This window comes from Mytilus trossulus, chromosome 10, assembly GCF_036588685.1.
Source record: "Mytilus trossulus isolate FHL-02 chromosome 10, PNRI_Mtr1.1.1.hap1, whole genome shotgun sequence".
Lineage (NCBI taxonomy): Eukaryota > Metazoa > Mollusca > Bivalvia > Mytilida > Mytilidae > Mytilus > Mytilus trossulus.
In genome coordinates, this window is record NC_086382.1 from 29,391,230 (window position 1) to 29,412,177 (window position 20,948).

A 20,948-nucleotide genomic window follows, 5' to 3' on the forward strand; every position below is an offset into this window, starting at 1 on the left:
CCATATTTTTCGGGAATAAAGTTTTCAACTTTTGAACTTCCTATTTATTTTTCTTCTGTTTTGTTTCAATGTTTGTATTGTTCCTGTTTTTTAAAGTTATTTTTTTTAATTTAATGTTTAATTGATTGTTGGTTGCAAAAATTTTATGCATGTTCAGGCAATTTTAGGACCTGATCTTTCAAATACAGGTGTTATATACCTAATCTGGAGGTTATCCCAAAATTGTTAGAGAGATGAACAAGAAGAATTACATTTATGACATCACAAAATATTCAAATATTCTGTTACTGGGAATATTCCACTTTCCATAGTGCATGCACAATTTATTTATATTTTATTTACCTTCGACAAATAAATGTTTTCTTTTGACAGGTTGGGGTTGTGCAGCTTGCTTCTTAACCCTCTCCGTCATTTTATTTATAGCAGCCCTGATCTTTCCATCAAAGCTATTATCTGCAGCAGAATATGGTTTAGTTTCTTTATGTTTTTTGAATTTCTCAGTTTCTTTACTTTTTTGTTGCTTAGATAACCATTGATTGGTATTTTCTTCAACAATGTCAATATCATTATTCATTTCTGGTGATTTAGAGTCCGTTTTTTTACTTCGTTTTTGAGAATAAAATTTTTCTTTTTCTAATTGGAAACTCTCTCTTTTTTCCTTGGATGTCTTTGGCTTTTTTGGGGAGCATTGCATAGTTTTCTTTTCTTCACTAGAAACTTTTTTCAACATTGTGTGTTTTATATACGTCTTGTCTTTCTTAGGCGTTTTATTTTCTTTCGATTTTGAGGTACTATGAGTAACAATAACTGGTCGTGGAGATTCATCTACCTCATCTAACATAGCAATGTAACCATTGTTCGTCTCAACTGGACTCACAGATCGTTCCTCCAGCTTTTCATTTACATTTTCGTCAGCATCGTCATCCAACATTGCAACATATTCACAATTGTTACTTTCTTGTTGTTTGCTTCCATCATCATCACTTTTTACAGAATCTTCATCATCGCTAACGGCAACAGTTAAATTAACTTGTGTAGCCTGTTCATAGATTTCGTCTTCTGAACTCAACATTTGAACATTGTCCCCTTGAGTCTGTGCAGTATATGGGTCAAATGCTTCACAAACATCATCAGTGTTATCAACTTGTGTCATTGTATTAAAGACATTTCTTGCTTCCTTTTTGGACTGTCTTAGGGGAGTCTCAACTTGTGTCATTTCATTGTAGCAGTTCTGGCTATCTTCATCTACATTGTCAGCCAGAGTTTGGTCATTATAAATATCTTTCATCTTGCTGGTTTCATCGCACGAAATTTCAAATTGAGTGGCAGCGGCATATATTTCCTGATCACTCTCAGTTTCATTTTCGTCATGGTTCTGGACCTGCGTTGCCATGTCATAAATATTGCAGCGATTTTGTGATTCCATTTGTGACATAGCATCCATAACATTTTTTGGAAGGCCAAAACTAAGTTTGCTTGATATTTGTTGTATACCACTTGATAATATGCTATTCTTCAGTTTTTTGTCCTTAACTTCACTGATTGAACTCTCTTCTGCTTCAAATTTAGATTCAGCCTGTGTAGCACAGTTGTACAGATCAGTATCATTTTCATCATCAGAAATATCGATCACCTCAGGTTTAACTACCTGAGTTGCTGCAGCATATGGATCAAAGTCTCCTTTTGCCTCCATTTTAGTACGATCAATTTGAGTATTAATGTCATAAACATCTCCAACGACTTTTGTATCATCCTTATTAGTGTCGCTATATACTGGCTTCTTTTTTGTTGTTGGTTTGTTACCTTTCTGCCAATCATACTCTTCAGTATCATCCCCATACAAGTCTTCTGAAGAATTATATTCTTTAAGATATTTCTGTGCTTCTAAAGGCGTGGAAAATTGTTTTTTGACAATGACCTTTGTTTCTTTTATGTGTTCAACGACACAGCCTTCATCACTCAAGCGCTGTACGACAGAATGTTTATTAGTCCTATCAATTTGTGTGTTGGCATCATAAAGATCCTTACTCTCTCTTTTAATAAACCTTTCTGGTTTTGACTCATTAAAACTTCGTTTTCGGTTGATTTGTGAATTCTTGCCTTTTTCAAATTGTTCATCAAAATTATCCAAATCAAAGCTTTTTCTTCTTATTGGTAATTTCTTCTCATTATCATTAAAAACTTGAGTTTGAGCATTGTAATAGTCCTCTTTATCCATCTCCTTTTTAACTGTCTTGTTTGTTCTGTCATAACTTGAGCTTCCTTCTTCTTTAATACCTGAAACCTGTGTCGCTGCCTGAAACAATTCATTGTCGTCTGATTCATCACAATCAATAATTGCTACTTGAGTACTTGCATTGTAAAAGTCTTCCATTGCTTTTTTAGTATCTAATGATTGAACTTTTTCTACCCTGCTAGACTTATTTTTTATATTGTCAACAGGAAGTTGAGTTGGCGCATTGTAAAAGTCTTCCACAGCTTTTTCAGTGTCTGCTAGACGAACATTTTTTTCCCTGGCAGACTTATTTTTTATATTGTGGTCAGGAAGTTGAGTTGCCACATCATAATAGTCCTCAGTTTCTGAACTTGTATCGTCCCCATTTTTAACCTTTATACCAGATTTGTTATTATTTGGATTCTGAGTTGCAGCCTCAAAGAAATCTTCATCTGAATCGTCACTAATAATTTGCGTATCAGCATCATAATTGTCTTTTTCTATATTTTCAACCTTGATAGGAGTAACAACTTGAGTATTCATGTCATAGCATTCTGTCGTCCCATCTCGTGCTTCAACTTTCTCTTTCAACCAGTCAAAATCAAGGGGCAGCTCAGGACTTTCAGTTTTTACATGTATAGTATCAACATCGTCTTCCCCATCAAGGAAAAAACTAACTCGTTCATCCTCATCATTTTCAGCATCTGGTTTGTCATTGTAATCAATTGTTAAATTTTGCTGTGACATGCTGGAGTAAAAATTTTCATCATCATCAATCACAAATATTTCATCTTCCTCTTGAGTATAGGCAGAGAATGCTCTTTCCTTTCTACTCGTTTCTCCTGTATCATTCTTATCCTGGTCTTTTGTTGGGAGTTGAGAAAACAGTAACTCTGATTCGTTTTCATCAGAGTTATTGCTAGGTTTGGTTTCGGTAGATGAGTTTCTTTTTAGCATGATCAATTTAAGTGGGGTGTCTGAATCGGCACCTGAATCTTCACTTTCAATGCCAGAAGAAATATTTTGATATTCAGGATCGTGTATTGGAAAAGAACTTTCCATCTGTTCCCCTTTCACTTGAGAGTGACTGTATGCCACTGTGGAGGCATTGCTCTGTGTTGATCTTGTAGAGCTGTCACTACTATGTCTCTTCCTAGGTCTAACAAGGGGAGGTAATTCTTCATCATCAGAGGAAAATTTCAAGGTTAACTCAGGGGTCATTGCATCGCTTTTCTTTTTGCTGCCTGATTTCTTCTGAGATTTTCTTTTCTTCATGATTTCCGATTCAGACGAAGAGCTATGGTCAATATCAACTGATTTGCGTTTATGTGCTGGATTGTTTGACTGCGAATTGTTTTTCAAAGTAACCCATTTAGCTTCAGATGAATCCTCTGTAGATTCTTCTAGTATACTTTTCAATTTTTTACTGGAACACATTTTTGAATGCGTATCAAATGGCCCTGACAGTTGCCTTTTTCTTTTCCCTTTGTCCCTGTGCACGAGATGTACAGAATCATCAGTTTCCGTTGTCTCTGAAGATATATGAATAACCTTTGAGGAGGCCTTGACGGAAGAGGCTTTCTTCTTGTTACCTTTTTTCTTCGGCTCTTCCTCATCCTCACTCTCTGAAGAACTTTCATCATCACTTGATTTTATTCGTGATTTCTTCTTCCTTATTTTCTTATTTTTTTTAGTAGGAGCTGTAGATTCAATCACTTCACACTCCGTTGAGGCAGACGAGGAATTTCTTCGTACACCAGCACACTTTTTAGGTTCATCATTCTTCTTCAAGTTTTTTTCTTCATGATAAGTTACAGTGTCATCTGTATCATCTGAACTTTCAATACGATTTGTCCTTTTTTTCGTGTTAAATTGGCCATTATCATTTCTAGAACCTGGCAATCTGATCTGAATTCCAGTTTTTCCAAACAGAGTTTTATTCCCTGACTTTCTTATATCCTTAAGCCATGGTTTTGATCTGGTATCCATCTTTTGTTTATCTGCAAACAAACAAAAACAATTTGTTCTTAATCAAATGAAAAAATGTATTTGCAAACTATACTCTATTTAGCAAAATGAATTTCTCAACAACCTATGCAATATAAATCATGTTGGCTTTATGTTCACTATTTTGAAAACCAGTGATGTGAACAATCCTTTATTTTGAGTAACTGTAATAGTAGAAATTATTGTCAGTCATCAGTGATTCTACTTACAAGTAATTTTTATTTACTTCGAGAAGTATATATCAATATATTCATATAAGTAAATTTGTAAGGTACTTATAAATACAAATGTATTTTAATTACTTGTATGGTAAATTATGTTATTGGCTTAGTTATGTCCCTTAGACATGCAGATTTTTATTAATTAATATATTGCAATAATCACCTATGTTGGTTGTAGAGTTGGTTCATTGGCACTCAATACCATATCTTCTTATTTATATGAGACATCATGGACATTGGATGATGCCCCCAGGGGGATCACTTCCTACATTTTTAGTGGTACAAGTGTGCCGCAACACAGGGTCATTTTTTCATGCCCTGCTGGTTAGAACAGGGTCCCCTTTACATGTCCTGCTGGTTAGAACAGGGTGGATAATTTATGCCCTGCTGATGAGAACTGGGTCTTTTTTTTTGTATTTATCTAGAACAGGATCGCTTATTCAACTGTTTAAGATAGTCTAGGATCAGGTTAAGAACAGCATATATTTTATACGGTCTAGCACAGGATCATATTTTAGAAACATTACCTGTGCGTGTCTTGAACAGGGTGTTTTTCAATATTTCTGTTTAAAACAGGGTATGTTTTTCAATGTTTTCTAGTTAGAACAGGGTATGATTTGGCAAGTGCTGTTGGCACAGTTATACCCAAAAGGATATTCAGTAACACCCCCATAATAAAATACATGACATGAACTGATACCTGGAGGTGGTCTTCCAGTACATTCATCTTCAACACTATCTTCAGATACTTGATCATTTGACATTCCAGCCGTGTCCGTCACATCTTCTTTATCTTTTTCAGTCTGCAATGAAATAAATTAGATGCTTGAAAATAAGATGAACCAAGAATCAGGATATATATATGTTTACAAAATTTTCCCTCATAGGCATATAAAAAAAGATGTGGTATGATTGCTAATGAGACAACTCTCCACAAGAGACCGAAATGACACAGAAATACATGGCTTTTACAGTATTTTACACCACTTTTCTGATTACTTGTTTTCAATGCTCTTCAAATTCATATTTCATTATTTGTTTTGGCTTTCCAACTGTACATGTTTTGTTTTAAGCCCCATTGATAAATTTTATGAAGACGAAAAGAGCATGTTGGTACATCTCATTTTTTCTCCAGTTTTTCACAGTCCTTAATACATGTAATATAATTCTCAATGAAACTTTTAACTAGTACTTCAAGTATTTATTATATTGTCATGAGGATAATGAATGTATCATGTATATTAGCTTTGATTGGCAAATTGGCATTGCAAAGCATAAATATGAAATATATCTCCAAATTCAGCATTACTTCTGACTACTTAGCATGCCAGTGAGTGCAACAAGCAATGTAGTGTGTGATACATGTACATCATGTGCAATTAAGTATGGTATAAGTAAAGCTGACCATGCAAAGAATGCTGAAGATTTATAAGTATCAATGGTTATACGCGTATAATTTTTAATTCATGCAGATTTGTGCATATTAATAAAGCTTGTACATGTAATTGGACACTTTTAAGAATATGAGAAATTCAAATTTCCTGAAGCCTTAGAATTAGAAATATAAAAATACAAATAGAATACCTATTTCTCATAAAATGAATATAGTATATTATTATTATATATAGAGAATGGAATGACCAACATATATACTAATTTTTAATAATTTGTTGGAGTCAGTGCGACACAAAAATCAAAATCATCAATGATAAAAGCTACTGAAAAGGTTTACCATACAGATATTCCATGAGGCCCAGATTCTGTTTTAAATGGGACTAGGTCTCAGAAAAGAACTACAATGTATGAGTCCCTAGACACAATTGTTTTATGAACAAATATCGTGAGAACAATATCAGCATCAAGAAATTACCAATCACATTAACACATAACACTTTCAAAAGTTTAGATAAGGTTTTAAGCTAGAAGCGCAGGTTCAAAATGAATGTCATATAAATAGATCAAATGGTCAGCTGGTCAGACTTATATATGTGTAGGTTAAGTTTTCATAAAAGTGTTAGATTGTTGCCACACACATGTAGTCACATGTTTATTTAACTGAACATTATATTTTTGTACTTGCAACAATTTTGCTATCAAAGTCAACAATTAATTAATCACAGAATTTGAGATTTTCTTGTTAGGATTTTCAAATAAGTTACAAGTACCTTATAATCAATGATACATTCTAGCACTAACAAATTTCAAGAGAGAGGGATTTGATCATGTTGAGGGAATTTTTTTGACATTCATTTATATATATATATTCAAAATGGTTTACGTTCACCGTGTTCTCATTACACACACCTTGGTAAATATACCTCCCATTCTTAACAGAACTGAAAAATAAAAATATGTAAATTGGCACTGTTGTGGACCATTTCCATATACATTCAAATTAAGAACCAACCAAAATTTGAAAACAACTGATCTCATCAGAGATATGTTTACAACATCAACAATTTTTTGCAGGTTTTTAACTAGACCAAATTCTTCTGTCTATATAAAGAATATATTTCTTACTTTCCATTTGCATTTTATTGATTTTTCTATTTACAATTTTTTGTTTTGTTTGGCAATATACATGTAGAGACAGAAAGCAGTGTCCATACAAACAAGGAGATTTGCATACAATTTGTTTGCACTGGATTTTTGCAGGTTTTATACATTTTTCAGCCAATTGTACCAATATAAATAGATAAATGTTTTTTCTTTATTTTTATGTGCCTTACAACCATTTTGAGTCTAGATAATCATACTTTTAACATTCATTGCATTCTTCTTTCATTCTCGTCAAGCTAAAAAAAATGATTTCCTAGACTCAGAAAGATCGAATATGTAATGCAAACAAATTGTATGCGAATTTCCAGATAAATTCCGTCTAGTTTTTAACCCACTGGCCACAGCTGCATCAAAATTGACAATGCCATGAGAAGGGCTATATGTAGAAACTGTCGAGGACTGTCCTATTTAATCAATATGTTGACAGTTCAAAGATTTTTGCCTAATGGAAGACTATGTGGTAATTTAAATTATGAATTGCAAAATTTAATACTGTACTAGTACTACTTGTTTAATTATATGAGGGTCTATAACAAAATAAGTAGAGAAAAATGGGAGGCTAAATCATAAACAAATTTTAACACGAATGTTGTGCATAAAAATAACATAAATATATTTAAATGAGAGGTGTTGTGCATCATTCGTTCATACTCGTCTAAATGTAGGTGTAATACTACCAAATCATTGTACGTGTATGTCATTTCATATCCAATTACATACGAAAAAGGGTCAAACAAAAATATTCAAAGCATCATTACTTTTTTGCTTGATGTTTTTAAAGAATATTTGGGAAAACTAGAGGTTACAAGGTTACTATTAAAGCTTGTTCACAGGAAAAAAGTATAAAATTTGATTGGATAATTTTCAGTGATAGCTATTTTCTTATTTATATGCAATGAAATGATATGTGAAATTATTCTACAGTACAGAACAAGATAAAACTTTACTCATGCCAACTATGTCTTAATTTGAAACAAAAGATAGTTTCTGCCCGATTTTTTTAAAAGAAAGTGCAAATATAACAGAGACTAATAGAGGAAAATGTATGTTTGTATTACACATGTTACACCTGTAGACAAACATTGCCATTAATTATAAATCTGCAATTGAGTTGTAACTTGCAAAATTTTGCTCTGTATTTATAACTAATTGAAAAACAATCAAAATCCATGCAATTTTCACAAAATGCGCTTCATGCATGTACATGTAGGACTCTTTTCAACATCAAGACATCACAAATGATTTTATTTCAACTTATGGATCAGCTACCAGGATATTTTTAAAATCAACTTTCATGAAAGGCTTGAACAAAATACTTCATAAATTTCATTGAAAAATTTAAAAGATTACATGACCATCTTATATTTCCTACAAAAATGAAATGGTAATACCGTATAATATATGCAACACTTTTGATTTTGAAATTAAAAAAAAAAAGCACTGAAATGAAATGCCAAAATGTGTAAAAAATGCACCTGACAACAAAAAGCTATCACATTAGATCATGAAAAATTTATGTGACCACATATTTAAAGATTTAATTTAAATTACAAAAGCATCATTTTCCCACATGTTTAAATTTACAAGTATTTTACCATTGCCTTTTTAACTTTCATATTTACATAGTAATTTATAGTATTTTGTCAACATGGTGAAAGTGAAAGTAGATTTTCTGTAAAAGAAAACTAGTTACAGCATATAAAATAATGTAAAAAAAGAGTGGTACTATGTGTGTTGTTTGATTCTACTGAATGATGGCTACATTCAAGACCATTTTCTAATCCTTTTTAAAGGGGGGATAGGAGGGGTCCTGATCCCGAAATCCCTTGCTTAAAAACACGAAATCCTGATGTCACGAAATTGAATAAAGTAAATCACGGCATCCCGAATCTGAATCCAACAATTCCCGGAACCAAAAAGGGTCAATCCCGAAATCCCGAGCTTAAAAACACCCGATCCAAGAGTCCCGATAAAGGTCCTATCCCCCTTCTTTTTAAGAATGCATTAAATGTCGGTTGATCTACAAAATGTATTGTCAATCAGCGTAAATTGCTTTATTTAGAAAAAGTATAATAACAAAAATATCAAAGTCTTGAGGGAATGAAAGTCTCTAAGCAAATGGCAAAATAAAATGCTCTTACACATTAAGCAAGATATATTTCTGGTAAGAATTAACAGAAATTCTGACTTGAAAAAGTATGGGAACATTTTTCATTGAAGCCTTTCAACTTATTCAAGTGTAAAAAATGAAACAAAAGTCTTAAAATAACTTAATTGAGACTTGAACAGTCACTAATAGTTTATTTTAAAACCAAAATTCACAAAACAAGTACAAAAATGTGCACACGATTCACTAAGATTTCTCAAGTAAAATTGAGCGTGAAAGGGGTGAAGGATTTAGGCGAAGGAGCCATGTATGAAACACATTGAAACGTAAATTAAAAATTTGAAGAAAAACAATCTTTGATTTAGTTTTTACCCACGTTTTCTCCCCTTCAGTGGCTCCGCTCATTCATTCCTGCGTAAAAAAGGGGGGTACAGATATTCTTTAATTTCGAAGAGTCGTGCACATTTTGCATTAACTTTAACCACGTACAGTGAAATAACATAGAGCTATATTGTATCTACATAGAAATAGGTAAATGACAAGAAGTTAATCAACATTTTATAAACCAAAAGCAAGTGTTTACCACAAAATCTTCGCAAGTTGTCCGCTAAATTCGTAATCATGTAAGCGCTTTATTGTTTATATGGTGAACCAAAATTAAGTCCTGCGATCCCGAATGAAATAAGGACACGTAAAGATAGTGCAAGATCGATTCATTTGAAAACTGATCTTGGCATTATCCTTGAAAACAACAGTTCGAAATCAATAGAGAATTAGGACATGCAATGCATTCACAGATTCCTTTAAAAACATTCATAATTAATTGAAAATAACTTTTAGTACAAATAATTTGAACATTTTGAATGATATATTCAAAAAATATTGCGCACGATTTTAGTGACTCCGCATGATGTTTTTTAGTACCTTCTGTGAAAAAATCTTGCATGGTAAAATAAAATAAAATGCCATTTTGGAGCCCACCAACCAAGTCTTATGTCTTCTAGTTATTCAAGGTTGCCATAAGGTTGCTGTCTAACGTGACGGTACCCAAATTGCACCTATTTTGACAGTTTTTTCACCTACGTTTTTTTATGATCAAGTAAAATATGTCCATACTGTGTTTATTTTGAAGCCCTATCCTTCTTCATTGTATAGGTACACTAATTTGATTTTTAATCCATATTGAGGCCATAAAAAAATGGGTTTGAATCAACCTCCAAACTATCCAGGATTCTGTAATGAGGAGTACCCAAATTGCATCCATGCTTTTTTAAAATTCACATCGTCAAAAGTCTAATAACCGAGCTTTTGTTTAATTTCTTCAAATATTTTGAAAAATTGGATATTAGTCCATGCTTACTCTTCATATTTTACAAAATGGATGCTTATAATATATTGTTTTTGCTAATTTTAAAAAGATGACGTTTTGATGACGTCGTACGGTGACGTTTTCGAACATTTTGCTTTTTCAGTAAACAGTCCATCTGTTGATAAATATTGTGAACGTTTTGTGTATATCTAAATATGTTTACCTATGTTGAAAGACGTGCATATAGTATCAAATAAAAAAAATACAAATTGTTTAGTCTCTAGGAAATGTTGTAAGATATCCGTTGCTATTTTTTCTAAATAGGTGCAATTTGGATACTCGGTGCAATTTGGGTACCCTTACGTTAGAACAGATAATCATTTTTTTAAATTTCTTTTTAGTCGGCTTTTCATGGACATTTATACAAATGTAAGCCCTGAAGAAAAGGGAGAGGAAAGATACCAAAGGGACAGTCAAACTCATAAATCTAAAACAAACTGACAACGCCATGGCTAAAAATGAAAAAGACAAACAGACAAACGTGAATAGTACACATGACACAACATAGAAAACCAAAGAATAAACAACACGAACCCCACCAAAAACTAGGGTGATCTCAGGTGCTCCGGAAGGGTAAACAGATCCTGCTCCACATGTGACCCCCGTCGTGTTGCTTTTGTGATATAAAAACCGGGAAATAGTCTAATTCGGTATACATAGGTCACATTCAATAACGGTCAACCAACTCGTGATGGCGTCCGTAAAATTTACGAAGGGATGATTTCAACTTCATCATTTGAAACTCTTGGTTTAATAGCTTCCTTGTGAGCAGCAACCCTCTATCAAGAAAATCATGATAGGAAATGCAAGCACGGAAATAACGTATCAATTGGCCCGGGCGATATATATACCCCGTATGCAGGTGCTGATTGAATGTTGCTACTTAGAAATGGACAGTTCACAATTGGAAAGCGGAAATCATCTCTTTTGTCAAAAAGTTTTGCTTTCAACCGACCCTCATGGTCAATTTCTAGATGTAAGTCAAGATATGAAGCCGACTTAACAGTATCTGTAGTATCCTGTATCTCTAGTTCAATGGGACTGTTTGTCTCATTGCATTATTTTCAATTCCTGATTTAAATGTCGTTATTTTTAGTTCTCTCACTAAGAGCAGGCCAACTTAGTCACCGCCCCCCCCCCCCCCCCCCAAATTTTTTTTTAAAATATAAACGGTCGTCTCCTGTAAGGGAGTTCGCTTCTCAGTTTCAAAGTAATTAACTTTTCAAAACACTAGTTTATATTGATTGAGAATTAATTAAGGAATCCAAAGAGCAAAAAAAATATATAGGTCACCGTGCTTGTTTTCGAGATCTTCCTTAACAGAAACCCAATATTTTAGAACAGGGATTTCGTTATTTCATTTTGGTCCATGTTATGTGTCAGTAATGTTTTAAGAAATAGGTGTTGAACTATAAAATTATCCAATTATATCATGGTGTGTCAGTAAAGTCGAGCGCACCGTATTAGAACAGAGCGGATCAGACCCATGTCAGTTAAGTTTATGATTGTGTTTTTGTCATAAATTTGGCAACTGAACTCTTTCTTAAAATGTGCTCTATTGTATTGTCTTGTAGTATAAAAAGTAAAATCACCAAAATACTGAACTTAGACGAAACACAATCCGAATCCATCTTATGTGACAATAAACAGGCAAATAACTCCTTAACACGCCATCTGCATATCTGTCACCTGACAAAATCTATGCTTGTCTATGGAGAACCATTTAGAATTCTCAGTAATCAATGCAATGCCATGTAAATTTATGATATAATAGCAATGATAAGTCAGTGTTGATGGTAGAAGTAGAAGTGTGTAACGAAAGTGACTGGCTTTCCAGCCCTCAGAGCATGTCAATAAACCGCTGACTATATACATATTCTGAGATTTTTTTTTGTAATCCAATCACAGATGCTCGCGGAGACAGAAAAAAATGCTCTACACTCCCGAAATTCGCTAAACAGTCGTATGATAGAGTTAGTTTTTCTTCAGGCACTTGCACCTTTAAGTATACTTTCTTTACACACGAACATATGCAGTTTTTGGAACTCGCTGGTCTCCTTTTTTTTGCAAATTTTGGCCAAAATACACGGGGAGGGTGTCTATTCGTGTAAAATGGTTTAAACATAAGAGCAACTGGAATGCATAACTTTCAATATCTTAAATTTATCAATGGGGTGCTTTTTCGCCAAAATAATAAATAAATTGGTTCATAATATACCATCCGATCAGATTTACTCCAACTTAAGTCTTTTATATTCACTCAAGTGAAGTAGCTATTTTAAGACTAGTTGAGTACCAGATATTGTTAATATTTGATAAATGTGAAATATGATTGGTTCGGATTATTTTTCGGGCATTTCAAATATAGAAATTGGTCGGGATTATCTCAAAATCTCTCATGAATTGGGAAGAAGGGTTCTAAATCCAAATAGTACCCCAAATCGAGTGTTGGGAACCTACCGTCTTTAAATAAACACGTTATTCAAATGAAATATAAAAACTTAGAAATGTTACCTGTCTGTATATTCTGTAGCGTTGTTCCTCTAATAATACTTAGTACAAAAAGACTTTTAAAGACTATAATAAAAAGAGGCCTTATACTAGGAAAACAATTTCTCAGACAGGTATTTGAAATCAAAACAATTGTACATTTTGTATAATTTAGCTTTTTGATAGGATCTTGGAACTTTAAAATCTATATAAAAAAATAAAGAAGTATTAAATATTTCTTTAAAAAATATTATAGACAATAAACAGAAAAAAAAGAGAACGAAAATATAATTGAAAATAGTTTTAAATGTAGTTTGAAACTGACTATAATTCTGATCGGCGCGAAAAGGAAAACGATTTGCACGAGATAAGCTGGTCAATTCCCCGCGAAATCGAACAACATAATCACTGTTACATAGGATACAAAGGGAACAGACGTACGAAGTCGGAAACTCTATTTATTTTATAAAACAAGGTCAGTAAAATATACTTAATTTTGATAAACTTTTCAAATATGATATATCATAATTTTTTTTAATTATTAGCATATGGATAATGATATATAGATACAAGAAGATTTGGTATGAGAATTAGTAACAATAAATGTACCTGATTATTACTATTTATTCACACGCAACGCATACTTGCATTTCGTTTCTTTTGATAATCTTTCTTTCTTTTTGAGTCGACGATTATTAGAATGGGCAGACCTTATATCTTATATTTCTGTATATTGTTTAATTTTTAGGTCAATTTTTTTCTTTGAAAATTGACGCTTATTCTGAAAATTTCCCAAAAATATTATGTTAATATTATTTTTCACTGTAATTGGATGTGTTTTCATTTCAGTAATCGGTATAAAAATGCACGAACACTTTATGTCGCACCGCCGTATTTTTTTATACTTGTATAATCTATTCCATTTCCGGTTGTTCTTCATTTATTTGCACATTTGTCTATTCACTGTTTTATGACCCACCTACGCAAGATAGTAGAGGGGCATTATGTATTTCCGTGTGAGGACGTCCGTCCAACCGTTCCGTTCGTTCGTGTGTCCCTTTCATGTTATTTTTGGTCAAGGTAGGTTTTGAAGTCCAATCAACTTGAAACTTCGTACGCGTGTCCCCTTTGATATGATTTTTCGATTATGATGCCAAATTAGAGTTTGACACCAATTTCAAGGTCCAGTGAACTAGAAAATGAATAGGGACACATTCTTCTTTGGGACTATTATAATGTAAACACCATTTCAATCTACTGTTTTGGACAAGTGTTATTGTTACCTATCATTAGTCCAATGTTGTTATTCCTATTTGTGATGGACATTATGATAATTGTATCTATAGGATACTCTTGGCAACAATAGAGAGGACCGGACCATAGGCGGATCCACAAGGGGGCCTCCCCGCCCCTTTTCGGGCAAAGGAGTAGGTCCGGTAAGGACCGATTTTGGCCTCAAATTTCAGGTTCATCTGACGAAAGATTTTGACCACTTTTTAAACACTTTAATAAGTGTCCATTTTATTTGAATTGATAAGTTTATGTGAAAGACTTTAACAGATATAGTCATTAAAAACGATCCGATTCAAGCTCAAATATGAAAAATCTACCAAATATGCCGAAAAATGTCATTTTTCAGATGGTTTTTGGTAAAAAAAAAGTTATTTACATTTTAACAATTTTGTAAAACTGCTATATTTTGGGTCCAAAAAGGGGTCTTACTGAACCTACTCCTTTGGTTGATTATATAGGGAATCACCGAAGCATGACAGGAGCAGGCGACCCCAGCCTTTAGGTCAGTCAGTACACCCCACTCATGCATGAAAAAAGATCCGCCACTGAGGACTGCGATGTTTCTGTTTAGGGGGCAAAATTCTATTGTTTTTTTGTATCCAATTATTATTATCCAGTTGCCGTTTTTACTATTTTTTACATCCACTAAACTGAAAAATAAAATTATAAGCATAAAGACGGTATAAAAAATGTGATGTGTCTAAGACTATTGTGTGTTTATGAACTGACCATGCACCTTTAGTCCAGGGATAGAGAAAGTCCCTGTTTAGTCTTTTAACATATGACCGCATTTTAATTCAATTTTTAACGTTTTTTGACACGTGTCAATATGGAAGTCGAAAAACACGTCCCACAAATATTGTTCTGAAAATCTTTCTGAAACAAAATTAATTCACTGTTATCTATCTAGTTTGAGCTAGACCTTAGTAGTTGCAAACACATTTTCAACTCCACGGTAGGAGGTTACATCGTCGTGAACTGAACATGCACGATATATTTGCCACTGGACGTTTAAGAAATCAACAATCAATCAATCTGAGATTACTTTTAAATTCAACTTAGAAACTTAATTCTCTTAAAATATATTTTTAGGAACGTAGGAAGTCTTTGTAAAACAAAGTAGGATTGTTTAGAAGAACATTTTCAGCTTCATGCAAATGTAGATTGAAGGAAACTCTTGATCAAACTTTAGCAGCAGAAAGAAAAGGAAATTCCATTAAGGTAAGCAATATCCAGACTCGTGTCAAAGCATTCAACCGGAAGAACTATGAAACGACACGATTTGATGTTTATTCACATGTAGAAAAAAAAGATTTACAAACTGTCCGATGCACGCTTTGGGACGTTTTTACTTAAACCAGAAATAAGTGTCCATATTTAGAACTTTTCATGTTGATCGTCTTAAAGTATTTATATTTTACTTTTAGTTTCAAGTTGCAGATTCAGCACAGACGATTACAAATGGAATATGTTCCAAAGGCAAGTATTTAGCAAGAATTAACACAAACTCCCTGTATTTTCAATTATACTGATTTTGAGTATGTAACAGAAAAAAAGAGAAGTAAGGAAGTGTTCATAATTATGTGAAATATGCACAGTTTAAAAGTTTAAAATAACAAAAATTGTTAAACTCGAAACAAAAAACTAAATGTTAAACCCATTAGCTAATGGCAAAATCAAAAGCTCAAACACATCAAATGTATCATCTTCGAGTAACAACTAACTATCATATGCCTGACTTGGTACAAGCATTTTCTTCTGAAAAAAACCCGGTGGGTTAAACCTAGTTTTATAGGCTGCTAGCTAAACCTCTTGCATTTCACTGCAGTCGCACAAAACATGTAAAGTGTCCAATCGGGAGTTGAAACATTTGAATATTTAGTATGCGTGTTTTCTCCTTTTCAATAAATAAGGTATCTATAAATATTATTATTGTAAGACCATGACATGAAAGGGGAATACATATTAAAGATATTTTGGATAATTCATATGCACTTCACTATGGAAAATGCATTTCTAAACAAAAATACTACATGTATAGAGCATGTGCATAGTGCAGCAACAGAAGTGTTTCCACATGTTAATATTAATATCTGAATATATTTTACATGTTTATATAGTTTCAGGAAATACTTTCAAGGCTATGCTTGCTGCTTGTTTACCTTTGACAAACTGACCCAGAAATAATCCTTGTGAAATAAGGTTGATCTTGAAGTTGTGTATACTACTAAAACATTAGTCATGCTTTAGTGGTTCCATTTTTATGAATAGAAAAAATTTCCAAACTATTATTGATCAGGTTACTGTCTTAAAATACAGAAAAGACGAAAGCAGTGTAAAATGAACGAAAGACCTGCAGCCCGTTTGCTTTGCAATCTTTTCCGCCCTCCAACAGGCAACCTGTTTCAACCATATCGTGTTCATAACAACAAGATGGCGACTGTTCGACGATTGTTTTCTTCAGAGATAGTCTTGTCAGCTTTAGGAAATATTTTTAACAACACAACTTATAAGGATCGCCATTCATAGAGGATAAGCCCTTTGGCCATGTTATTACATAGGACATCTACATCGTCCCAAGACCGACAGGTTATAAACTCTGTTTGAATAAAAAGACCATCAATATCTTCCATCTCAAAAATGCACAGTAAAGAGTGTCAACTTCAAAGATCTTATTTTATCCCATTATAAAAATTGGTGTAAATGGGAAAAATCCGACAAAAAGTCTCTGGATTCGTAGTGAAATAAATTTATTTTGGATATTCGTATATCTTATTTTTGATAATAACAGGGTAGGAATTGCGCCCATTTTAAGGAATTGAAAAAAATAATAATAACTAGCAAAGCGTTTGTATTCATATCAGCAGACACAGTAGCCATATTTGTGGTAGTGATATGATGCAATGTATACCATACGTGGAAGTTCTTGAGAATGAAAACATACATGTAGAAGGCCGTACGCTACAGAGTAAATTGTTATCACACTTCGTTTTAAGGCTTGAACTGAAAATGTGAAGGTCCCTTCTATGTATGAGCTTCTAAAACAGTACAAAAACCTTTTGAGATTTCGTTTCAACATACTCAGTTTCTAGTGTGTGTTTTACAACTAAATCTATTCTTTGAGAGTTTTGTTGGTGTCGTGGATAAATTGCGTGCATTTGGTGACACATTCCGTGAACTGGCCGACATTTTCTGATTTTCAAGTCTCTACATGTACACTACACTTCAATACAACAGTATCTTATCAAGGAATTCAATGGTCCTTTGATAAATATGAATGTAGATTTATTTGCTGCAACTCTTATGGAGCTGCAAATTTAATCGACGTCTGGTCGTCTGGCAAGGAAGTGAATAAAATGCGCCTGTAACATATAGCAGACATGTTCCTGTATTGTTATGAATCACAATTTATGACCAAACTATGAATAGAACCATCTAAACAGCAATGATTGATAAAATTCAATTTATAAACACTTGCCGATACTGTGATAATATATGATCATAACTGCAGCAAATAAGACCAAGGAACGAAACTATTTTAAATAAATCTTACACCGACACCAGTTTTGTGCATATAATTTTTATGTCGTTGATAAGGCCCGTTCATTTAGACACGAGCTGTGTAAACTTTTTTCTCGGCTAAATTACGTAAAAATGTGTAACTGCAGTTGCCCTATGCTATTTATAAATTCGATTCTTCTAAAGCTTGAGGTAAATATTATTACTTAAATCACTTCTTGTGGTCTTCACATGTATAATAATCATATTGCTTTAAAACTTTCGAATTTAAAAAAAAAATCTTCTGATTAGTAAATTGCTTTAAGATTTCATCCAAGTTATTGGTATTAAAGAGTTAATGACAATATGGTGAAGGTTAATTGGGAAAACATCGTTGGAAGAGTCACTCAATACTTAGTCAATAAACATTTTAATATGTTCACTTTAAGTGAAGGGCAAAGCTAATAACAATTTACCCGATCAACATTTTTTGTATTATATATATGTTCTATCAGCACTAAAAAAGTTGGGCCTCGTCGGGATTTACGGTTGTTCACGAATTAGTGATGTTTGTTGGACTTTAACGTTTTCACGTTTTCAAACTTTTTAGCACCTGACCCAAAGGGCCAAGTGAGCTTTTCCCATCACTTGGCGTCCGTCGTCGTTAACTTTTTCAAAAATCGTCTCCTCTGAAACTACTTGGCCAAATCTAACTAAACTAGGCCACACTCATCATTGGGGTATCTAGTTTGAAAATTGTGTCCGGTGACCCGCCAAACCAACCAAGATGGCCGCCAATGCTAAAAATAGAACAATGGGGTAAAATGTAGATTTTGGCTTATAACTCTGAAACAAAGCATTTAGAGCAAATCTGACGGGGGTTAAATTGTTTATTAAGTCGAGATCTATCTGCCCTGAAATTTTTAGATGAATCGGACAATGGGTTGTTGGGTTGCTGCCCCTGTATTGGTAATTTTAAGGAAATTTTATCCGTTTTCGGTTATCTTGAAAATTATTATAGATAGAGATAAACTGTAAACAGCAATAATGTTCAGCAAAGTAAGATCTACAAATAAGTCAAACGATAAAAATGGTCAGTTGACCCCTTGAGGAGTTATTGCCCTTAAGTCATTTTTACCATTATTTTGTAAATTTTTGTTATCTTTTACAAACATCTTCTCCTGAAACTACTAAACCAAATTTAACCAAACTTGGCCACAATAATTTTAAGGTATCTTGTTTTAAAAAATGTGTGCGTTGACCGGCCCAACCAAACAAGATGGCTGCCATGGTTAAAAATAGAACATAGGGGTAAAATGTAGATTTTGGCTTGTAACTCTGAAACCTAAGCATTTATAGCAAATCTTTCAAGGAATCTACTTGTTTATCTAGTAAATATCTATCTGCTCTTTAATTTTCAGATGAATTGGACAACTGGTTGTTGGGTTGTTGCCCCTGAATTTGTAATTTTGAAAGTAATTTAGCCGTTTTTGGTTATTATCTTGAATACTATTATAGATAGAGATAAACTGTAAACAGCATTAATGTTCAGCAAATTAAGATCTACAAATAAGTCAACATGAACAAAATGGTCAGTTGGGGTCGACCCCTTAAGGAGTTATTGCCCTTTATAGTCAGTTTTTAACAATTTTCATTAATTTGGTTAATTTTGGTAAGTTTTTACAGAATGTTTTCCTCTGTAACTAAAGGGCCAAGTTCATTACAGATAGAGAAAATTGTAAGTAGCAAGAATGATCAGTAAAGTATGATCTACAGACACATCACCAAAACACAAATTTGTCATGAATCCTTTGTTTAATATGCACATAGACCAAGGTGAGCGACACAGGCTCTTAAGTTTTATTATCCTTATTTCTGCATGATGTCTTCCCAAAAACTCGGTGTTGTTGCTTGCTATCTAAAGTTCCAGACCTGCATGTCGGATTTTTGTGTGAACTCACATAGAAATGACAGCATTTCGGTAAACTCATCCTATATTATTTCAATTCGATATTAAAAATTTCACTCTTACCAGTCAAGATTAACGATTTTTACAATTACCAAGTTCAACTTTTCAGGAGTTGTAGTCCTTGATAAAAGTGTAGTCCTTGATAAAAGAGGGACAGTCAAACTCATAAATCGAAAATAAAGTGACAACGCAATGGCTGAAAATGAAAGAGACCAATAAACAATAGTACACATGACACAGTATAGAAAACTAAAGAAAGAGCAACACGGAACCCCCCACCAACAACTAGGGGTGATCTCGGAGCCGTGACCCGAAAGGGTAAGCAGATCCTGCTCCACATGTGGCACCCGTAAAGTTGCTCATGTTATAACAAATCCGGTTAATAGTATAATTCAATAAAGTTTGGCATTGTACTTTTTTATAGTAGTTTCCATGTAACTTAATCTAATTGAAAATATGGAGGTCTAATATAAAAATTGATTTTCAATTTTGCTGTGCAGGAGTTGTGGTCTTTGATAGCATGTTAAATAGGCACAGAATGTGGCAGGTTTAAACAAGCTTAAAAGGGCCTACTAGATACAGAAACTCCGGTTTGTCCAGATGTTAATTTGACATTTTAATTTTTGTTGTTTATTCAATAAGATAAAATCCAATCTCCAGTCATTACCATGAGTGATAGTTGTTCATTACCAATGCGTATTAAATTGTGATTCATTTTCCTACATGTGATGGGAATTCATTTAAGACTAATATTGATCAGAATCGCATGTTTGTACTAGAGTCGTCGGTCTATTGACAAATGATAATTTTCCAGTTTATATCAATAAAAGATTTGGTGAACATTGTACATTAACTCTGACGAGAATAAAAAAAAAATTCGAACAATTGTCCACACCACAACGTAGATACCCTTTTCCTTTTTTGCAGTCATGCATTCGCGTTTAGTTATTTCAATTATGACTTGCACATGAATATTCTTGTATTTGCCCAAGCTCAGAAGCAAGATCAAGACCAGACCAAAAGGTATCTCGTCAAGCAAAACAATATTCATGTCCAACAAAAAGACATTTTATTCAAGCAATGAGATATTTCCTTCAAGCAGAGAGATATTTCTATCAAGGAAATACATATCTTGTCAAACTATCAAAAATATACCAGTGAAGCAATATAGATATTCCAATCGGGCCAAACATATATTCCTGTTGAGCAAAAGGATATTC

The 20,948-nt window shown here is 33.3% G+C and overlaps 1 protein-coding gene and 1 long non-coding RNA gene across 3 annotated transcripts in view; one reads left to right on the plus strand and one right to left on the minus strand.

Moving 5' to 3' along the window:
• Window positions 1–20,948, minus strand: part of LOC134687181 (probable helicase senataxin) — a 55,239-nt gene that overhangs the window by 31,652 nt on the left and 2,639 nt on the right. The window contains exons 2-4 of the mRNA XM_063547266.1: window positions 6,748–6,779; window positions 5,144–5,246; window positions 343–4,215 (exon numbers count right to left, since the gene is read on the minus strand). Coding sequence (XP_063403336.1) covers window positions 343–4,215; window positions 5,144–5,246; window positions 6,748–6,768 — 3,997 coding nt within the window. The 5' untranslated portion in view covers window positions 6,769–6,779. The remainder of the gene's footprint in view (window positions 1–342; window positions 4,216–5,143; window positions 5,247–6,747; window positions 6,780–20,948) is intronic.
• On the plus strand, window positions 13,324–18,163 carry LOC134686147 (uncharacterized). 2 transcript variants are annotated; one of them, XR_010101554.1, is made up of 3 exons: window positions 13,324–13,443; window positions 15,354–15,482; window positions 16,382–18,163. It is a non-coding gene; the product is annotated as an uncharacterized LOC134686147 (long non-coding RNA). The 2 variants fall into 2 exon arrangements; XR_010101553.1 differs by lacking the exon at window positions 16,382–18,163 and adding an exon at window positions 15,689–15,744.